The sequence below is a fragment of the Balaenoptera physalus genome (genome assembly GCF_965194825.1).
Source record: "Balaenoptera physalus genome assembly, contig: HAP1_SCAFFOLD_2335, whole genome shotgun sequence".
Taxonomy (NCBI): Eukaryota; Metazoa; Chordata; class Mammalia; order Artiodactyla; family Balaenopteridae; genus Balaenoptera; species Balaenoptera physalus.
In genome coordinates this window covers 2051-25389 of record NW_028124472.1, presented here as the reverse complement: position 1 = coordinate 25389, position 23339 = coordinate 2051, and the positions used below count along the sequence as shown (strand labels likewise).

The following is a 23339-nucleotide window of genomic DNA, read 5'->3' as shown; positions in this document are numbered from 1 at the left end:
AATAAGTGGAAAGTATGCATTAAGCACTTTTACATACTGAAATATGGCTGTGTTAAGGAAAAGCACTTGTGACTTGGCGGTAAGTCATTTTTTTCATAGAACACCATCTTTATTTGAAACACTTTTTTCATCGAACACCATCGTTATTTGAATGTACAACTGACACATTCTTTCAAAAATGAACAAAGTGAGCCTGTCACTTCAAGGAAAATAACTCTAAAGTTATTTGTTGCCAATGATAAAATTCAAGCCATCAAGCTAAAAATATCAGGATTTTTGGAAAACTTCTACCTTCTATTGTGAACTTGACAACTTCTCAACACTTCAAAGACTTTTCTGGTAAGACTGGTGGTGATACTAACAAAAGTGAGTTTTTGACACTGTCTAAAGAAATGTGAACCAATACTTTCCAAATGACCAATGTATAATATTATAAAGTCAGGTACAGGTAAAAAGATCTACTCAGTATGCATGACAGATCAATGGGTATTAATTTAACATAGTATTTATTACAAGTTCATTGATATGATTTAGAATTCCATTTTAACTAATTTAAGAAACTAGCACATGCAGACTTTTGGTACAGTATCACAGAATATACCAAATTATCTGAAGGCTTTAAAAATACATCTTTTTCCAACTATATATCTGCAAGCGGCTGGATCTTCTTCACATTGTTTCTTCAAAACAAATGACTGAAGACAGAATAGATATGAGAATCAGCTGTCTTCTATTAAGGAGATACTTTTCTCTCAATATTTTTTCTTGTGGAAAATAGTTATTTTTCATTAAAAAAAAAATGACATGTTGAACACTGGGGTTCCCAATCAGGGGTGATTTCGTCCCCCAGGGGACTTCTGGCCATGGCTGGAGACAGTTTTGGTTGTCGTAATGTGGAGGGAAGAAGGTGCTACTGGCATCTAGTGAGTAGAGGCCAAGGGTGCTGCTATATATCCTATAACACACAGGACGACACCCCACAACAAAGCATTATCTAGCTCAAAATTTCAGTAGTGCTAAGGCAAACCCTGTTTTAACATACAATGGATTTAATTTTTTAAATTCTCAATTTCAATTTCTAATACAGTAAATTATCAATATAACCCATATAAACAAATACTCTTTGGGATGCTCAGTAACCTAAGAATTAAGGGTCCTAAGAGAAAAATAAATGATTCACTTCTATATTGTAATAAAAGCACTCTAATAATAAAAGCTTATGCCAGTAACATCTATAGTTATTACCTAACACGAAACTTGATACCTTGTAAATTAATTAGCTGGAATAACAAGATAGGTTTTAAAAGAGCTCACCTGTTCTTTATGTGGTAATATATTGCTAAGGTCATACTGTGGAGGAAAAAAAATACATTGTAATAACTGATTTTTATCATATCAGGCCTGAAGACATTTTTAAAAAGGGGTTAGCAAGGAGGGAAGACCTTCCAGAGGCCCAGTGGCCCCGAAATCCTCGAATTCAGAACAGTACCACGTGGGTGCTTTCCCCCTTGTTTTAGGTTCTTCAGCTTTTAGCAAAATTAGGAGACCCAAAATGCTAGATATGCTGTTAGAAGGCATGTTTTGGTTGATTATTATAATATATAAATTATTACATATTTCCCCTGTCATTTGTCCTTCTACCCACAAAACCTTCTGTCCTGTACAAGTTATATCTATCTATACACATGCTTAAATTGAAGCCATATAGTAGTGTGTGTGTGGGGGTGTGTGTGTGGGGGTGTGGTTTTTTTGTTAGCCCCTGCATTTCAGTTGATTTAGTTCGCTACCCACCTACCCATCCGTTTTCCATTATTTCCCTAAAAGTAAATAATAAAAGTGCTCTATACCAAAATGATTTCAAATCACTTTTACATAATTATTAGAAAATTTAATAGCAAAATTTTATAGCCACAAAACTGATGATAGGTCTAGCTATCCTGAAATAAGCAGTGTTAATAAGACAGCATAATACTACACAGTACACTATTAATGACAGGTATTTCCAAATTATTTTAAATAAAGTATTAACGAACAGATAGATACAAGTCCTTAGGTAGTCTTTTTTAAGTTACTATAGTCCTAAGTTATTCACAGCTGTTGTATATTAGGCAACAAAGGGGTTCTCTGGTTAAGTTATATGCTCCCCTTTGTTCTCAGTGTCTAAAATGAAACTCAAAATAATTGAGGGAAGGCAAATCTGAATTTTATAATAGGTCTATAGAATCTTAGCACTTGTATAAAGGCCTGTAACACCGTTAGCATCAAAGATGGATACTTCTATAGTGCTTCAGAGTTTCATCTTCAAATTGATTTTAAAATCACAGCATTAGAAGTTTTATGATGGAAAGGACCACTGAACCGTAGATGACATTTAATTAAACAACCCATTTTACAGATAAGGGAACCAAGGCTTAAAACTGACTTACCTAAGGTCCCACTAATTAGCAGAAGCAGTTCTCTTTCTCCTGCCCTCTAACCAAATAGTGGCTCCCAAGCTCAGCTGCACACTGGGATCATCTGAGAAGCTTTAAAAACTGCCTGGCTTCTGCTTCAAGATGTTCTGATTTAACCGGCACTGGGTATGACTTGGGCATCAGGACTGTTTTTAAAGATCCCCAGATGACTGCAGCGTGCAGCAAAGTTTAGGGATGAATGAGTTAGGGTTAAGATCGGAGAATCACTCGGGATGCTTTTGTCCATATAATCATGCTTCACATCATTCCCCATCTTGTCAAAAGGTGTGTGTGCGTGGGTGAGAGAGAGACAGACAGACAGACAGACACACAGACACTGTGTCTTGGAGGCGGGGGCAGGCGGGTGGACTTTGTGCATCCAGAAACATACATCTTGAAAAGTTGCATAAGTGATTCTAATAAGGCTCACCTACCCCACTGAGAACAACTACCCCACTGAAAACTAACCCCATGATAAACATTTTCAAAATCATTCCTAAAAGCCAATTGACCCTATTAATTTTCTCAGTAAACCTTTATTTCACCAATAATGAATGTGATGAATGATCATTTTTAAAACTTCATGAGAGCAAATTAAAATTTACTGTACTTCCAAAAATTAGACTAGGTCGGGAAAAAAAAGGATGAAACCTACTTGTCTGAGCAAGGTTAATCTTTTTTTTTTTTTTTTAAATTTTATTTAATTTTACTTATTTTGGGCTGCATGGGGTCTTTGTTACTGCGCGCGGGCTTTCTCTAGTTGCCAAGAGCGGGGGCTGCTCTTTGTCGTGGTGCGCGGCCTTCTCACTGTGGTGGCTTCTCTTGTTGCACGGCACGGGCTCTAGGTGCGTGGGCTTCAGTAGTTGTGGCACACGGGCTCAGTAGTTGTGGCTCGCGGGCTCTACGGCACAGGCTCAGTAGTTGTGGCGCACGGGTTTAATTGCTCTGCGGCATGTGGGATCTTCCCAGACCAGGGCTCGAACCTGTGTCCCCTGCGTTGGCAGGCAGATTCTTAACCACTACACCACCGGGGAAGTCCCTGAGCAAGGTTAACCTTCAAAGTACTTTTGAATTATATACTGGACATCAGACTCTTTTGAATTCAAAAGAAGCTGCGACTCTAGCCAAAGTAGAGTGGTTTTTGTACCCACAGATTCAGTGTCTTGGCTGAATAAAAACATTCAGTGATTATGTGATAAGTGCCCAAACTCAGGACTTTAGAGATGGGGCTCAGTTTTTGCTGAAACATGATTTGACTGCAACTATTATTGTAAGCAAGAGAGGAAAGTTACATTATTATGACTGTGAACTTGCTGTCTTTAATTAAAGTAGAAGTTACTGATAATTTAAATAGCTAAAAAAAGAGCTGGCACATTAAAAACCAATTAAAAATATAATTAGCTTATAAAATTAATACAACAAATAAAATTAAGGATAGGACATTAATATTTTCAAATAGCATTTCCCAAACTGTGTTCTGGAAAATCAACATTCATATCCTAAGGAGATGTTAATGTTTCGTGGACAACCGCGAGGGAGGAGGCAAGAAGCTCTGCATCCCATTTGGTTTTTTTCTCTTAAATAAGCTTGAAAGGTTCATCATTAGGGTGTTTTGAAAGTGCATCGCCAATTGTGGACTATGAGGTGCTCCCAGAAATTAAAGAATAGTTTCCATCATCATGACACTGTTCGTGTCTCCTTAAGTATAAGCCTGACCACAGCCATGTTTCCGAAACCTCACCTCTTTTATTGTTCTCTGCTGTGATTGATACAGTGTGTTGGAGATATATTTATATATATAAACAAAAATTAAATGTGTCTATTAAGTTAAAACCTCAGTTGAACAAATTTCATCTACAAAGAAATTAAGCTTGAGTGTGTATTTCTTAAGACTGGTTTGATATATTCTCCCCCTCTTTGGGGGACAGGAAGGAGAAGTCAAATTTCATACAGAAAGAGTGCAGGAAAAAAAAAAAAATGCACAGTGGGATAAATCTGACAAACTCCAATGAAATTTAAATGCAGATTCGCTTTGGTGCCAATAGGGGACAAGCTGTTCCTTCTTCTAAGAGTAGCTTCCGAAGTAGTGCACATTGTTTGAGGACTACAACTCATACAGAAATAATTGTCTCTAGAAACAGCCAATCAAAAGCACCTCTCTTTCTCATCGTGTTCAACAATGGCTTAGCAACAGAAACGCGTCAAATGAAGATTTATACTTTTTCTGGGATTTCTTATTTGCTAACTGGCTTTCCCTTCTATCATGCGCTCTAAGATTAAAATGTAAACTGAAAATTCATATTTAGGTCCTTGAAATCAATCTATAGTTGACACCAGTTTTTTAACCTGATCACTGAAAAGGACAATTCAAATGAATGAAATTATGTATGGCTAGGAGGCTTTTAGCGATAAGGGGGTCTGTCACTCAGCCCTTGGCAAGCTACTTGTACTCACCATTTTACTGTGATTCTAAGATTAGGCTGGCTGACTGTGCTGTCATCTAGAAATATTGTTGAGCATGAGCTGTACTTTTTAGTAAGCTGCCCTGGAGATACCTGAAGGGGAAGGGAAATAGAAGAAAATGTCACAGTAAGTTAAACCTATAAAGTGTGTTTTTTTCCTTGGTTAAAATGTCAAACGATAAAGCATTAAGATTTTTCTTACACTCCATGAACTGCCTGAGTGTGATATCATGTGCAGCTCTATGGGAAACCTCTATACTCTGACTTCCACAGACGAGCTTTGAGAAATGGGTTATAAAATGCTGCCTTGATATAGTACCTATAATCAAACCTGGCAAGCACCTATTATAAATTACCTTTATAATAATGTAAAAAGTTTAGAATAAGATTTCAGGGTTTTTTCCTTAAGCAATGAAATGCAGCTGAGATTTCCTATTTCTATTCATTTACTACAATAAAACGTAATGCTTTATGTAATACTGATGTAGGAGCATTTGACTGCAGTAAATGAACACCAATAATAAATGTATTAGTTCAGGAGACAGTGTGACGAAACAAACGTTTTCCAATCAGAGGCTGGGCATGCCAGGGCTGCTCTATCACTAAAAAGCTGGGGGCCATAAGTCTCTCTGGGCCTCAATTTCCTTATCTGGAGGACAAAAAGGTACTGCTTAAAGATTCTCTCGCATCCACAAAAAACGGATAAAACAACTCTGAGAATTTAACTTCTCACTTCATGTTTAAGTCAGACTGCCGTTACATTACTCAAGTGAGAACCTCAGAGAATACTTGCCATTCATTTCAAAATTGTACTAATTCTGTTCTACGTGTTATTTGACACTCCTGCCTCACCCATGCTGCTCTCTGCCTGCAATGCCTTTTTCTTCCTCCTGTCCCAGCAAGCTTGACCCCATCTTCCTCTAGGATCCCTTTGCCAGCAGGCACACCACAAAACTTCTCACTTTCTGCACACTCACACATCTAATTTACCAACTGTTCCAAGGTCTCAGCTGCTTGCATAGTACCACCCTCTTAAGTAAACAAGCTTCTCCATGTTAGGAAGATTCTTCTCCTACCTCCAGCTACTGAGCACAGAATCTGGGACAAATTAGGATTCAACAAGTGTTTGAGAAATTATTTAAGATCAGTTACAACTGGAGGTAAATCTTACTAAAGATACAAATTCGTGAGAATTTATCTACAGTGGTGTTGGAGAGGTGACAAAGAACTTTTTGAGACCCTCTAGAGAATGAACTATCTTTAAAACACTTTAGAAGTATCCATTTATTTGTGAAGAGCCCATGAACACGGCAATAGTCAAATACTAAAATGGCCTAAACTATGTTAGGACAACTCTCTTCCTTAAAGTAAGGCCAGTAACCAAATCCCAATCACTGAAAGCCACTGGAAGGAAGAGTAGCATTCTTTAATACCACAGAATACAAACAATTTTAAAGCTGGGTTTTGGTTTTGGTTTTTGTTTGTTTACTAATTCAGATGAGCCTTCCTTCCCCCTATTAATATAAAATAGTTTTCACCATGCTGTCACACTCTCCCATCAATGTCCTCCACAGATACATGAAAGGTGAGGCAGGGAGAAAATCTAGTTGATGCTTTTTAAAATACAGAGCATTTAAATAAAAATTGTCAGTATCCAATAATCAGAAATATCCAAATGGCATATATAAAACACCATTTTGCTTGTTTCAGATGCTTTATGCAAAGCCACTTATTCCTTATTAACAAAAAGTTCTAGATGTAACATATTTGAAAAGTATCACTATTTGGAAGACTAATTTCTCCTTCAAGCTAGAAATGTTTTAAACTAAAACTCTGATATGGTCCTTAAGCTATTTGGTTAATGTGTAATTTTAGAATCTCAAAAAACAGATACAGCATGAAAAATGAAAATTCACTCATTCAAATACTTTGATTCTAAACGAAGCAGGTTATCTTTTAAGGTCACTACTATTAGGGTATAATATGACATACACTACACGTAATAAAAGTCAATTCTGACCAAAAATCTATATATATGAGGGGAATAAAAATAGTAAGGAAATGTACCAAAATATAGACTAGTTGGTAGAGCTTTGGGTGCTATTTATCCTGTTTTCCTCTATTAAAAACTTTTTTTTCTATTATGAATGTATATTGATTTGTCTTTGGAAATATTACTGCTAAAACATTTAAAATTTTTAATTAGATGTGCTCTATAGTCCTATGGGGGCTCATTTAATGTATCAGCAACTTACAGTCTACTGGCTCGATCCTACAAAAGAAACACTTCCACAGGCCTACTCCTGAAACTATTCAAACTTTCCAGCATCTAGTGTTCACTAAAGGATGGCAGAATTGAAGCCTCTGAGCAAAGCCTAGATATGTTAGCTGCCAGCAGATTACTTTCCTCTCATCTTGCTTGAAAATTTAAGATAACTGTCCTTTATGATTAAAGCCTTACCATTGCTGGCTCACAACCTCAATAAACTGCACTGACACACATAAGGGTATAAAATGCAAATACAAAAAAAAAAAAAACAAGTAGCAAAAAACACTACTGACAGTTTAATGTTCATAGGTATTATTTCAATTGGTCACTGAAGAAGAGTATTTATCTTCATTCAGCACTAAGGACAAAATACATGGACTTTTACAATCTTTATAAGGGGAAAGGTTGCTTAGTAGACTTCAGGTTTAATGGTGAAGACTAGAAAATAATCATACCTAGGAGGCTAGTAAGTAACAACCCTCAAAGCTCATCATTAAAGGTCAAGTACCTGTTGAAATCCTGCCCCCACCCAGTGACTCTTCCCATTGTGCCTACTGCCTCTGATTTTAACCCATTAAAAGAATAAAGCTGGAGAGAGCGAGAGTACGAAGTGCGGCAACCCGAGTCATGGCAGGACAGGCATTTAGAAAGTTTCTTCCCCTCTTTGACCGAGTATTAGTTGAAAGAAGTGCACCCGAAGTTGTAACCAAAGGAGGCATTATGCTTCCAGAAAAATCGCAAGGAAAAGTATTGCAAGCAATGGTAGTAGCTGTTGGATCAGGCTCTAAAGGAAAGGGTGGAGAGATTCAACCAGTTAGTGTGAAAGTTGGAGATAAAGTTCTTCTCCCAGAATATGGAGGCACCAAAGTAGTTCTAGATGACAAGGATTATTTCTTATTTAGAGATGGTGACATTCTTGGAAAATATGTCGACTAAAATAAGTCACTATTGAAATGGCATCACGTGAAGCTGCCCGTTCCCCCAATGGCATCACGTGAAGCTGCCACTGAAGTTCTGAAATCTTTCATCCTGTAAATAATTTCCGTGTTTCTTTTATAATAAAGTAATGATATCCAAACTAATGATATTCAGTGTCCCTGAAATTTCGTTTTCTCTGTATTGATTTAAACATTCCCAAATAAAAGTATATAAATGAAAAAAAAAAAAAAAAAAAAGAGAATAAAGCTGAAGTTCACTTTTTTCTTCCCCCTTTTCACAAGTTTTGGATACGTTTATTAAGAATCAATGACTTTAACTGAAAAGTCTGTAATACTCCATCTATGTTGCACATTAATGGACAATATGGTAGGGTGAGTGGTTTGAATAGAATTCATACTCAAGGCCTTAGTAGAAAAGTATAATATTCTAATTATAGGTATAATCAAAAATATTGTCTGAATTAATATCGTTAATTATATTGAATTAAACTTCAAACTCAGAACCTATACTCAAAGAATAAATCTAAGTTTGAGTAGACTGACCACAAATCTATTTCCTCTCCCCCTTCTTTCAGATATCATCTCATTAGAATTAAAGGCCTTTTTTAAAAAAGCTATACATAAGACAGGATAAACAGCAGATGATTTTTAATGTTTGAAAGGTGAAAAGACTAGATAAAGGAGTGGTAACTGACATGGCAGAACAGAGGAAGCACAACCTTGGTACCTACAGAGAGTGACTAGGACAGGAACAAGAAAACCAGTTTGTCTTACAGAACCCAAGGCAGGCTCAGAGTTCAGAGGCGTGGTCCCCAAATCCTTGCAGTGAGGCCCATCAGTTAACGAGTTGTCCAAGTGATGCTTCCAATTAGATCTTAACAGACAGCCAAGGACCATCACACGTTTGAGGGAAGCCCCCAACAAGTGAGAGATCAAAACAGGAAGAAGGAATGGGACTTCCCTGGTGGCGCAGTGGTTAAGAATCCGCCTGCCAATGCAGGGGACACGGGTTCGAGCCCTGGCCCAGAAAGATCCCACACACCACAGAGCAACTGAGCCCATGCGCCACAACTACTGAGCCTGCGCTCTAGAGCCCATGAGCCGCAACTACTGAAGCCCGCACGCCCTAGAGCCTGTGCTCCGCAACAAGAGAAGCCACTGCAATGAGAAGCCCACGCACCCAACAAAGAGTAGGCCCAGCTCACCGCAACCAGAGAAAGCCCACGTGCAGAAACCAAGACCCAATGCAGCCAAAAAATAAATAAATAAAATAAAATATAAGGATGCTTTAAAAATACAAAACAAAACAGGAAGAAGGAATTGATGGGAGTGATAAAATCTCAGGAGCAAATGAAAACTTGAAATTGCATCAGTGAAAAAAAGAATGACAGGATATAAGAGAACTCTATAAATTGAAAATAAGGTAGACAAAACAATATATTCAATAGAAGGATTAGAGCACAGTCAAGGAAATCTCCAGGAAGCAGGACAAAAAGACAAAATGCAAAGCAGGAGGGGAAAAAAGTTAGCGATCTGGTAAGTCTAAGACTTCCAACATCTGAATAATAGGAACCTGGAAGAAAAAAACAGAATATCAAAGAAACACACAAAAAAGGTCTATACCAAACCAAATTATGAAATTTCAAAATCCCAGGGAGAGGGAAGGTACTAAAAGGTTCCCGAGAAGGAAGGGATGGGGGAAAATGACTAAAATCGGTAATGCACAATGTACCATACAATGTTCAACAGGTTTAAGAGCAACAGTGTAAATGAGAAGATGAGAGGGAAATGTCTTTAGAACTGCAAAAATTAGTTTCAACTGAGAATTCTATACTTTATCAAATAGAAGGAGTTTCAGAGAGGCTAGATCTCTATAAACTTTCTGCCCATGTGCCCTTTTCCCAGGAAAATGTGCTCCAGTAAAACAAGGAAGTATAACAAGACAAGAGGGAAACAGAATCTAGGACATAGGGGATCCAACATAAGAGAGCAGAGTTATGTGAGATCCCAGATGACTTCACACAGATATCCCAGGGAAAGAGGCATAGAGCAGGCCTAGGGGAACACTAGTCTATATGGGAGTAGGAAGACAAAAGATTGGGGCAAAGTGTCTCCAAGAAAAAAATGGAACAGATGTGGCTTAGTAGACGGAAAATTTTTTTGATAGGCATGTGACAAATGTTAAAACATTTGGGGAAAAAAATAGCTGTTAGAAAACAGGCAAGTGAATATAGTCAGGAAATTAATTCCACAGAAAAAATGAAGAATGTGAAAGCAGGGAGACCGGGCAGGGAGCTACTTACTGCATTTGGCTGTGTGAGATCACGTTGGCTAGGAAAAGGGGGATTGGGTTATCCTAGAGAAGTGCAGAAGTGCTCCAATTTCATTAATATTTAAGAAAAAGAATGAAGGGTGTACAAGGAGGAGGCACAGTCAGAGAACTCTATGGCTCAGCAATGCACAATATTTGCAGAGTCGTAGTAATGTAAACATTGATTCTGATTTAATAAAAACTGATACATGTTGAGGGAACACAGGGAGGGAAATAACGTCATGGTGGAGCGAAGAAGCTAAGCTTTCACCTGCTATGACAAGAAGTCAATGGACAGTGCTAAAAATTAACTTACCTGTTATACTTTTATTACTTTGGTTAAAAAATAAGATCAAAAAAATAAGGCAAAAGAATTTAAGGCAGATCTTTATACTACAACCGTATTAGTGAAATTTAACTTAAATGTCAGAACCCTTAAAAAATGGGCACTACTAAGTCAAAGACTTTCCTGAATACATTTGAGAATTAGGAAAATAGAGATTTAGAAAATCTACAAAAAAGAGGTTCAGGCTAACAGTATTGGATCCATCATATTTTTTAGGAACCATGGCAGACATATTTTTAATTCAAACTATTAATTTCTTAACTTTTCAACTGTTTACTTACATGGTTTAAACGGTTGCTCCTCCTCTTTTCCCGCACTAAGAATAAAAAAAATTAACTGATGAATTCTGATACAAATGCCATAGAAAAATAAAAGTAGTCACTAATTATCTGATGGATTACCAATAACACAATGAGATAAAATTCCATTCTATTTTTTAAAATAATTTCCAACAAAATATATAATTTAAATCACCCAGCAAGATGAGTCCTATAAGTAAAATCTAAAAACTTAGTTTCACTTTTTTGACCTAATAGATATTCTGTATTAGGTACAAATGAAAGACTCCCCATTTACAAAAGAAAAGGACAAAGCAAATTAGGCCAGGTGAGAAACTTAGCTAATAAAAAAATGTACCTGCTGCATAGCTGAACTACTAGCCAGGAGTATTTTCTAAGTCTTCATTTACACACAGCTTACTTTAATTACCACAGTCTACAGATGACAACTCTACGAACCAGTTTCTGGCCAGGCACTCATCTCCCAACGCACCAGGATCTCTGGAAGCATCCTGAACCACTTAATGGTAACCTACTCAAATACCTTACTGAAAAAATACACAACTGGAAAGTAACCTATGTTAAACGTAAATTTTAAAATGAGTGTGCTGACCTAAATGAACATATCTACAGCACACAAAACTGTTTTGCTCCAACAAAGGCCAGAAGAATAAAAGCCTGAAGAGGGTCTTAGGCCACACTCTTGCTCACATTGCCTCCTTTAACTCCAGACAGGCATCACAGGCACGGATTCCTTAAGGCTGAAGAGAGAGACAGGCATGGGACAGCTTTTCTTTTACTGTCTCCAGAGCCCCTCTACATGTGAGCAGCTCATGGCTCTGGAAGAAACTGAGAAATAGAGCAATCCTAACCAGAAATGAGTGGCTCAAGTACACACACTAGAAAAATGCAAGTTAGAAACCCCAGGAGCTTCCAGGTTGGTGAGCATGTAGTACCCTTGCAGAGGGCATCAAAGCTCTGTGCCCTGTCCCCATGCCTGGCCCTATGCATCTCTTCCATCTGGCTGTTCCTGAGTTATATCCTTTTATAAAAACCAGTGATCTAACGGAAAAAAACAAAAAGCAAAACAACAGCAACAAAAAACCAAACCTCCGTTTTTTATTGTGCTGCTTCACTTTAAATATTATGGAATGTTCACTTCTTGTATTCCTGCTCTCGTAATCAACTGAAAAACTTGGTCACGTGTGGCTTTTTAGCAAATAAACTAGGATTTAACATAACATTAAGGAAGACAAGCAGGCAAGCAGGAGTGCAAAATATTCTACGGTTCTGATTCTCATCTTAAAACAAGGAGGACACAGGAAATTTATATGAGTTTCACATGCTGAGGATAATCTTCTGGAAAACCCCATATGGCATGTTGCTCTTATTACCCTGGCACAGCACTACATTAGGATGAGAAAGTTTTGAATAGCTTAAAAGTTCTGAGTAGCATAAATCTGGATGTGAGATAGGCTCGTCTGGTTGAACACTGTGTAAAACAGGGCCAAAATCACAAGGCTCAATTCCCATATATAACAACTGATTTTTCTGATTTGATCAAATGAAAACCTAACTGTGATCTAAACCCTATCATTTGTCTTTAACATATGTGCTCTTCGGAGCAAGGGGAAAAGGACAAAGTAGCATGGAGAAATAGACCACATCTAAATCATGTGGCCAGTTGACTATGTTGATAAAGAGGTGGCAAAATGTATAAACAGATAGTCCAAGTGTTCTCCTCCCTAAAACACTGACAACTAAAGGAAACTGTATCATCAACATATTAAAATAAGACAAGTGAATACATAAAAAAGTGAAACATTTAAACCACTGTAAGAGTTTTTCTAAGTACCTCCTATAATACACAAAACAAGAACAGTTTTCACTCTTTTTCTCAGGGAAAAAAAAAGCATTGCCTTACCATCTGTTCGAGATTTGCTCAGAAAAAGTGTGCTTGCACTTGGGTGGTCAGAAGGGTTTGGTTCCAAAGCTAAGTCTGTATAGGAAGAAGAGAAAAAGGTGTGGTGATTTAGTTGAGTAGAAAAGTACATGATTTTAAAGATAGCTACACATTGATGGAAACCACTTTTAATAGTCTTGAGAAGAGCTTTTAGTAATGACAAAAAGGCAATTTTAGTAAAGGCACAATATAAAAATTCTATTGGGAAACAGCAAAATTGTAGAAACTCTCCATACATGTGGAATAAAACCATGGCTATGTCTTAGACTTCTTTAACTTGCACCTAAATAATCTATGCCATTTTTAGATGAATCATATATGTGACTCCCCTCCTATTTATCAATTAAAAATTCAGTCACCCTCTTTTAAAGCTGATATTACTAGCACATTCCAGGAACAGTCTCAAGAAGCAAGTTATGCTGTGGCCAACTACTGTCAGATACCAGCTCAATATATCAAATATGCCAAAACGAAGTGAGTTGCTTTTGGCAAATGTTCTTCAGACAATCAAATGGCTAATTCTAACTCCATTCAACAAGTGAACTCATTTAATTGGCTGTGGTTTATCTGGGGGCTATTCATCATGGCAGATTTAAGAGGACTACATAAAAGTTCAATGTTCTAATCTAGAGGAACACTTCCATGATAGTGATTTTTAACTTTGCCCTCTATTTCCAAAGCTAAACTCACTTCTTCATTCCACGCTGCATGATTAATTTGGGGCTTCACTAAGAGTACTTTCTGGAGCAGATCATAGGGCTACTAGAAAAAAATTTTGGCCATACCTACACGAAAAGGTGGGTCTGCCTGTAGCCCACCTTGCACCCAGGTGGGATAGCGTCTTCTATTTAGGCAGAAATACAAAACAAGCACAAGCTACCACACAGGATAGTAAGGTTGTTGTTTCAAACAAACAAACAAACATAAAAGCCCTATGACATTTCCTCAGCAAAGTCCATCTCAAGCCATTTAACCAATCTTTTAAGAAACTGGACCAAGATTCAGATAAAGAGTAATGGTTAAGGCAATTATTTCCCAAACCACATAATAACTGATCTGTTTTTGAAAGATGGCTTTGATGGTCAAAGTGAAATACAAATATATCCCTGCCTCTTAGAGAATCCAAAGAATACACACATTGATATATTAAAAACTAATTAGTCTAGTAGTGAATTCTGTCTAACCCAGCATTTCACAAATGTATCTACCTAGAATCCCCTTTTCCCACCCAGAAAGAATTTTGCACGAACAGTAATTTTGGACTTCCCGTTTTAACAGGAATCTGAGCCATCCATTTTAATGTCATTGCCAGCACTAGTAATTTACAGAGCTAAACCAACTGCTTTGTTCTTCATGAAAATTCCTTCACTGAATTTGAAGTTTATCAAGCTGCTTTTGGAGAAAATATTCTATTCAACATTTTTATGTAAAAGACCCATATAATTATTTTAAAGTTTTTTTCTCCTACATATTTGAAAAATTAAGACAATGGGAAAATAAATTATTTCAGCTGTACACAAAATGGCAGGCAGAGACTTTCACAGCTGCCTCTAACCTATAGCTTCCGAAAGAATTCATGACTACTTACCTATACCAAAAAGAAAGTAAATAGACTACATTTGAATCTAAAAAATAAGCAGAAATGTTTGCAAAGTAGCTGTATTATTTATCAGTGTCTATGGCATGGTAAAACTTAACAATTTTCAATGGAAGTCCAGGAAAATTAAGTGCCAGAATCAAAGAGAAGCAAGCTTTAACACACACACACACACACACACACCCGCCAAACCAAGATGTGCTACTACAGATCTAAATACAAAAATCAAGAAGGCTGGGATAAAAGAAATGACAACATGCAAAAAAAAAAAAGTAAACTTAGCCCAAGTGACCAGAAAAAAGCTGGCACTCTCCCTACTCTATCCTAGGGGGTTCAAAGGTAGGCACAGGACCCAGGACCGGCCAATCAATCACAGCTGTCCTGGGACTTGCCAAGAAAAGAGAAAGGCAGAACTGTACTCTAGGATCCTTAGCTAGTCTTGAGCTGCTGGACACTCCCCTTGCTATCATGAGGGGAAAGGCTTTTCAGGAGACATCAACAGAGGAGAGCAGAACTGAGGAGATCATTTAACTCCTGGGTCAAGTAGTGCTTAACTCTGTGATTTTCTTTTAACTTGCAACTGAAGGAGACCTGGTTAATCAGCAGTACTGATGATCACACTAAAGGTGGGGAAAGGTAAAAGTCACTTGCTCATTCCTTTAACAAATATCATGAACAAAAATCTGCATGAGACAAAACGATGCTCTGTTTAAAAATTACACACAACCATTCACAATCATTAACACACAATGATTCACAACCGTTACTTTTAGTTGCTTTTCTTATACGTTATAAAAAGCTCTAATTAGTGTACAATTTATGTCTTCTTGTTACTAACAAGCGCTCTCCACCCCACTGTTGCATATTTATTGTTTAATGAATACACACTGGCCCATCAAGTGTTATTCCTATACTGGACTTAGCCAATCCCCTATTGCTGGGGATTGGTGCTTACAAAGTTCTATTCTTAAAATATTATGAGGAAAATCTTCACGTGCATAGTTTTTTAAAATAATGGTTTTATCTCCTTAGCAAAGATCTTCGGAAGTGGAATGACTAAGCCAAAAGGTTAGATCACTTTCACGGCTCCGTGTACAATGCTAAATTGCTTCCTAAAGAAGGTGGGGGGCACATTAGGGTATAATGCTACCAATCATGACATTTTGAGTTCCTACCCTTGCTTTGGATACTTGAAAAAAAAAAAAAAATTCCTACTGATATGAATGAGGAACCTCACTGTAGATCTAATTTGTATTTCTTTTGATTACACAGTTTGACCATTTTCCCACAGTTATCAGTGTTATTTCCACTTTGGTGAGTTGGCCTATCATTTGAATGTACTGTAAACACCAGGGCCCTACTGCTGTCAGTCTGCATGAGGTTTTCAGAAAATATTAATCTTTTGTTTATAGCCTATATAACTAACAATTTTCTATATAACTTGCACTTTTTGCTAATGAAAAATACCACATCACTATCTTATAGAATGGACATGTGAGCCATTAGACAGTAAACTCATACATACACACAATATTTCTGCACTTGCCATGAACTATCTTCCCAAGAGCCTAAGGAGACTATGATAAAACCTACCACACTCTTCACTATCACAAAGGTAAGACTGCCAACTATTAAGCAAAGCTTTACCACCCACCATCCCTCTCATCCCTCTCCCCACCACATGCACACACAGTAATTTAGAGACTTCAGGAAATTACTGTGCATTCAGGAAATTACATGGATTCTTCCGAAAGTTATTTCTTTAGAAACCTCTAAGAATGTTTTACCCAGGAGAAATACTCTTGAGCTCATGATTAGGGGTTATGATTAAAACTGTATTTTAAGACCCATCATTTTTGTATTATCAATTTAAATTGCAACTTATTTGACAGCATGATAGGTCGATGTAGAAAAAGTATGATTAAAAAAAAATTAAACTCGGTCTTAATGTAAACATTCCTCAGAGGAAACCTGTAAAACACCACCGACACTGAATACTGTTTTTCCTCCAATCTAAGATTCTACCAGTTGTTAAGATCCATCTCAATTGCAGTTGTTAAAAGTGTGAAAACATGGGCAACTTAGAACAAATGAAATGCATTACTGAAGGCTAAAAGTGTTACAACTATGCTATCAAACTGTCGATAAATGATTTTTCCTTGTTAAAATATTAGAGGGAGAGGGAAGTGACCAAGAAAGCATCTGACAGAAGCAGCATATTTCAGAAAGCGATTAATATCGACATATTGATTTCAATATATTCCAAATAAACAGGAGATGTCAGCAGTTTCTGGGCCAACTGCTGAGCACCAGTTTACTTAACGGTAACCACTGCATTTACTGAACTGCCCTAGCATCCCTATACTGTGCAGTGTATTAGTTTTATGGCTCATAATACAAACATTACAATCTTTACAATTACCATGTAAACTGATGATTTCATCTCTTGGAGTCCACACTTTCCACCGCAGTCAGGGAGCTCCTGCCAGCCAGCCCTGAGCTGGGCTGCCTCACCAGCGGGTACACAGCAGGCTCCTGCACCTGCCAGGCTACTGCTCACCCAAGCCTTGATCCTGCTTTCCTAGCTTCTGACAATCCTGGCTTCCAAACTTCCCAGCTCTGGTTTCCAACTGCTTCTGTACCTGCCTCTACCCTGGTTCTCAGTTTTGCCTTATTTTAATCCTCAATCAGTGTTACAGTGATCATGACTGAGAGGTGACACATAGGTAAGTACACCTGGTTTTATATATTTCTAAAGAGTACTTTATTCAGTTTCTTGGACTTTTAAGAACCTTTCTGGGTTGCAAGTTACCTTCATTTCATTTCACATTACGCAGTGTTACTGTTTTAACTCTTAAGTTTTATTACTTTAATACACTAAAACAACAACAACAAAAAAGGGTGAGAAAAAAGGTAGTATTCCAAAGAAGCTCACATAATGTCAACAATAAATTCTGTTCCTATATGCCTGCCATGCATTTGGAATTTACAGTCCTACTCTCTATCAATACTCATTTTTAAAACCTTGGACAACTCAATTTATACCTAAGAGAAGAATTCCTACACTACCTAACTCAGAACATGGTGAGAATCAAATGAAATGCAAGAGCAATCTATATACTACAGCCTATTTTAGACCCTTATTAATATCGCTTTTTTGTTCAAGCCACTGTTGGCTCTCACCTGAGCTACCGCACCAGCCTCCTAACTGGTCTCCCTCTCTGCTTCCTTCCACCCTTACAGTCTATTCTCACACAGTAGCTGGTCTGATCTCCCTCCACCCTCTCTACCCCCCTTCCCTTTTTCTAAGAATTAACATCATTCCCCTGCATATAATCCTTCAATGGTTTCCCATTACAATTAGACTAAAATTCATATTTTTTGGTCAAGGCCCACTAGGCATACAAGGTCTTAATCCCCCACATTCCTCCTGTCATTCATTCACTCAGCTGCAGCCACCCATCTTTCTGTCCTTGGCACGCATCAAGCATATTCCCTTCTTAGGAACTGCACAGAAGCCTCTTCTCCCACAGCCTCACACGGCTCTCTTAGGACTGCTCATGGGTCGCTTAAGGAGAGAAGCTGTCTTTAACCACCCCTTGTAAAACTGTCCTCCTCCCCAGCCCATTACCTTCATTTTCTTTCTTACTGTTCTCACTACCTGATGTTATTCTTGTGTCGTCAGCCCCCAGGCACCTCTAGAAAGTAAGGACCTGAGTTAGGATACGGGTTTTGTCTTGTCTAACCACTGTTTGTCCTGCCTCTGGAATGGTGCCTAATAATCATGTTTCAGTGTACCCAAAACCAGTTAAGTTTCTCCCAATTTTCCCACATCATCTAAGATTTCTTCTAATGCTGTCTTTTGATGTGTCTGTCACCTAAGACCAGAGTTAATTTCAGATCTCTTAGAGTAGTAGTTTAGTTACTCAGAATCAAAGACACAAGACAGGTTACCAAGAACCACGAAAACCTAAAAGAGGAAATCTAATGTTCAGTGAAAAATCAATGGTAACTTTAATTTGGGAAAAGAACATTTAATGTTCAAATACCTTTACTACAAAATGACTCACCCTATGAATTTAATTAAGGCGTAAGACAAAGCGTACAATCAGAATGCTATAGGGAAGTATCAATACAAGGCATCAGTTTTTATCTGTGTCCCCTGAATAAAGCATTATAATGGGATTATAAAAGATGCTCAAGCATAAAGGCTGGGTAAATGAATTATGCTCCAACCATTCGATGGCACAGTAAACAGTTGGTAAAAGGCAGGCTGTAGAGCTATGCGCAGCTGCATGGAAATACATCACCCTGGAGCACTCTCTAGGTGTCAGCACAGTTCCAGAAGCTTCATGTTGTTACTTTCCTTTCTAACAAAAAGTTACAAAGTGGCACATAAAGAACAATCCCATCTTTGTAAAATAAACACAGTGTTATGTTTATATGCATACAAAAGGTTCAGGAAGAATCAACACCAAAATATTAATAAAAATTCTGGATATTCTGAGTGTGAGTGAAGGACTTTTGTGTGTTTTCTAAATCTTTTACATCAAATGTTCATTAATACTGTCACCAAAAAAAGGAAAGATCTGTTGCTCAGAGGTTTTTCCACATCATATTGCCAATTCCTTCCCTACCCACTCTTCAGGGGGATGGGAGGTAGGGGTCACTTGAGAGAGCACCTTTCACCAGAAAATTAGCAAAGCTCCTAAGGTCAGAACATAAAGGCTGTATGAAAAGTTGATGAATAAAAATAAAATCAGATAATAGGACCGTAGCATCTTCTTTTCTATTATGACACTACCATCAGTTATATTAGATATACTGTTAAAGACAAAGTAGTAAAAAATTCTTTTGAGTCTATCTGAAATCTATACTACGTTCTTAGGAGTTACTTTTTTGAGATGGCTTGAAGAAATCATGTTCTTCTCCAATGTTTCTGAAGAACAAGACAGAGCATCATTTATGTACGATTTTCTCTAAGTAACCAAATAATTCTTCACTGTAGAAAAGCCAAAATGTTTTATATCTGAGTAGGTATTTCTCAGTTTCCAGGGAAACTGATACAAAATTGTCTGAAAGAAAGACATTAAGAGCAAACTTCCAATGTGCCTGTACTTTATATTTGGTGTTCTGACCTTGTTTCTATGGAAACTTAATTAATAGGCAAATGCTGAAGTTGAGGTTTCTCTTATCACTTTATTGAATGCCCCCCCAAAAAAGACAAATTGAAATGAAATTTTAACAATCATGTTAAACATAAAAAGGTAAATTCTGTACTCATGAACTCTATTTTTCCAGTTCCTGATTTAGCACTCCTTCCTTATCATACATAGTCGTATGCTAAATGCTTAGTACCTTACCTGCCCGCTTACCAGCTTCCCCTAATGTCCCTCTGTCCAGGGCATTCTCGGCTTCAATTGGATTTCACCAGAACAAACTCTTTAAATTATATCAACGTGTTTACCTGACTGATAAATTTAGGCTATTTCATGACTTCTACTTTTATTCATATCCATTGCAATGTATGTACAGACAGAGAATGGAGAGGTAAATGTTGCTTCTGAGTTGTGTACAATAAACTGGAATGGCAATAATCAAAACTGGAGTATGCTGAGATAGGCCTAACTTATGGATAAATTATAAAATATAAGGTGCATTCTAAACAGTTTCTTAAGCAGCCCAAGAACTGAATTTGGCATATCTACCACCTCCCAAGTCTGTCTCTTTTGTTCAGTAGCTGTGTTACACAGTCATTTCAGATCTCTAAGTCTTGGCTTCTTCATCGGCAACAGAGGGAGAATATATACGGGCCTTATTTGTAGATGGAAGGGCCAAGTGAAATACACAAGAAAATGCATTGTAAATCTTAAAAGAATTCTATAAAGGTCCAATTTTCGTCTCTCATCCTACACTAGCCAACTACTAACTGTTTTTAAAAATCATTTAGAGGCTTACCTTATAGCAACAAGCAGAGCAGTTTTCACAAGTACTTACATGCTTTGTGTTTAAAGCTACAATTAATTCACATAATTTGTTCATTCTTTCACAATATCTAACTATTCTGAAAAGGGAGTACTTTCCACTTACAAAGCCACGTCCATCATAAGGGTGAATCCACAGGCTTAATTATTCTAACTTTTAAAGAAATTAAATAAACCCAACTAAAATTTAAATAGAAGAGCTGTAAGACATTTCGTCTATGAAATAATGAAATAATCTCTGGCATTTAAATGAAACAAATGGGCCAGTGGGGCTTTAACATCTTTATGATACAATGTTTTATACTTCAAAGAACAGTCTTTATTAAAGTGCCACTATGCTACCCAGAAATTTTTTTTTTTTAAACCTAGAGCCATCCCTTTCCAAAATTCTAGAGGCAAAAATCAAACATTTCCTCTCTTCTCTCTCTCCTCTCCTCCCCGACAACACCCACCCCCAGCCACTTAGTCTTCAGAACTTTTACCTGAACATTCTTAAAGTTAAATAGTATTCTACCGGGGTGGGGGGGGCGGAGGAGGGAGCCATGGAGACATTTTTCTGCAGGATGGATGTGGTATGTTAACTCCCAAACCTTTATATTACAAATTACAATCTGAATTTGTTTTTTCTCCTTTGAAACTTCTGTCCAGCAGTCTCAGGAACCACCTCACCCCTCCCTTAGAACAGGCAACGTGCAAAAGAAGTCGGTTAAGGCTGTGCAGCTGAAGACATACTTGTGTCAAAGTGGGAATTTAAAAGTAATCAGAACTCCATGGGGTCTCCTCTGGTAAAGAAAAAAAACCCAACAACTATTCTCTGCAGCCGTGGCAGTAACGTTTCACACCGTTCACAGTTATTTTAAGCCCCTCTCCCACCATTTTCTTTCCTGTCGTGTTCAAATTATAGTTAGAAGGGATAAAGTAGCTTCTATCAGGGCGACTGAAAACATTAAAATCCAAAGAATTTTAGTTAAGAACACCACACTGACTCTGTCCATCTCTATTTTGAATTTAAATGACAAATCCTCTAATGTTTGTCTTAATTGTCTCGAGTATCCACTACCTTAACGAATAGAAGTCTATCATCAGGCCCTTACCTAGTTCCTTCGCTTAGGTACCATCTGGATAGGGAGACGGGATGGATACGCCGAAGTTAGAGTATTTAAATTTGCATTAAGAAAAGAGAGAATACACCAGAAAGTCTCTGCTAAGTCCCACGAGATGTTAAATAGAACCACGAACAGGAAGGGCCGCGGATTGGAGGGTCTCAGGCCGGGCTGGGAAATGGGAACGGGGGAAAGAATTGGGCATTCGGGTAGGGAAGAGGGAAGGAGACTGGCCGGACGCGACTGGTAAAGAATAAGGGGTGGGGATGCCAAGCAGAGCCAACCTTCGTTCCCGGTGCCCAGCCCTGGGAGAGCCAACTCCGGGCAAGAAGGAGCCCTAGGCGGCGTCTCCCTCCCGGGGGACCCTGGGGGCGGTGGAGGCCAGAGGTAAGCCCGAGAGCAGACGGCGCCTACCCCGCGAGGGGCGAGGCGCGCCAGCCGCTTCTTACCTTCGGGCATCTCCCGGTCGCTGATGTGATGCAGGTGGTGGCCTTCGCCACCTGCGAAATCCAACTCGGCGGGTTCCACGGTAGCTGCCGCCGGAGCTACTGCCACCGCGTTCCCGGCCGCCGCCTTGTAGACCTCAGACTCGCAGTCCGGCTCCGCTGACCCCCTGCGCCGGCCCGACTTGGGGCTGGCATTGGGGCACAGGCAACAACACAGCGAGTTCCCCATGGGTCGCCTTCACTCCTTGCCGCCGCCGCCTCCGCTCGTCCCCCGACTCCGCCGAGCTCAGAAGCCGCCCCTCCCCCAACAATGGCGCGGCGGGCACTGGCAGCCCCGGGCTATGCCGGGGCTGTGCCGCACATGCAGACGCGACTTCGCCCGCCGCTCTCCTGTCCGCCCAGCCGCCGGGCCCCGGGCAGGGGCCCGGCCCCGGCCGCACCCCCGCCGCCGCCGCCTCCCCGGTGCCAACTAGTCTGTGAGGGCGGTGACCAGACCGGCTTATTTAAAAGGGGTGGGAACCAGACAAGCGCTGAGACGCACAACCACTGAGGGAGAGAGCACAGCCGGAGCTCCTCCTCCTTCCGCCGCCGCCTCCTGACTGAAAGTAACTAGCCCGGCCGGCCCTTGCCTACCGGAATGTGTCCTTTGGTTACCTGGTTACGACGGACCAATCACGACCAGAGTTCCCTCCACGCGCCCTCCTCGGAACGCAGGCGTGTAACTCACAATGCCCCGCCCCCGCCCGCGGCTGCCCCGCCCCCCGAGCGGCGCGCGCGCCCCGGACTCTGGTTTCCATTCATCTCTCGCGCTCCGAGCTTTCCGGTCCTGCGGGAAGTGCCGCGGGAGTTTGTTAATCGAAGCCATCCTGAGTCAGTGGGCTCTGTAGAAAGCCCCTGTTCATAAAATGCCAGTTCAGTTAGCAACTCGGTTTCACCGGGTCCACAGTTGACTCATTTGATGTATTGCTCAACGAACTTAGTTTCACCCCAATTTTTGACCGTTTTTTATAACTGAATGCTCCTCCTGTCTTGCCTTCCAAAGAGTGTTAGTTTCCACCTACAGTTTAACCATAGCAACCCCCGGGGCCCTGGTCCTACTCTCAATAAAGAGCTGTGGCTGTGTCTTGAATGAGACTCGAGGACACGTCACCCCTCCACTTCCTCATCAGTAAATTAGGTACCGAACTCC

At 39.2% G+C, this 23339-nt stretch overlaps 2 protein-coding genes across 2 annotated transcripts in view; one reads left to right on the top strand and one right to left on the bottom strand.

The window, feature by feature from the left end:
• LOC309654224 (cyclin-Y-like protein 1) overlaps positions 1-22401 on the bottom strand; it is a 34332-nt gene extending 11931 nt beyond the window's left edge. Inside the window, exons 1-5 of the mRNA XM_082478811.1 lie at positions 22154-22401; positions 12982-13056; positions 11061-11095; positions 4908-5008; positions 1315-1350 (exon numbers count right to left, since the gene is read on the bottom strand). Coding sequence (XP_082334937.1) covers positions 1315-1350; positions 4908-5008; positions 11061-11095; positions 12982-13056; positions 22154-22379 — 473 coding nt within the window. The 5' untranslated portion in view covers positions 22380-22401. The remainder of the gene's footprint in view (positions 1-1314; positions 1351-4907; positions 5009-11060; positions 11096-12981; positions 13057-22153) is intronic.
• LOC309654223 (10 kDa heat shock protein, mitochondrial) lies at positions 6437-10807 on the top strand. Its single transcript, XM_082478810.1, has one exon. The coding sequence runs from the start codon at positions 7812-7814 to the stop codon at positions 8118-8120; it is 309 nt and encodes a 102-aa protein (XP_082334936.1). The 5' UTR covers positions 6437-7811; the 3' UTR covers positions 8121-10807.
• Positions 22402-23339: the final 938 nt, after the last annotated feature.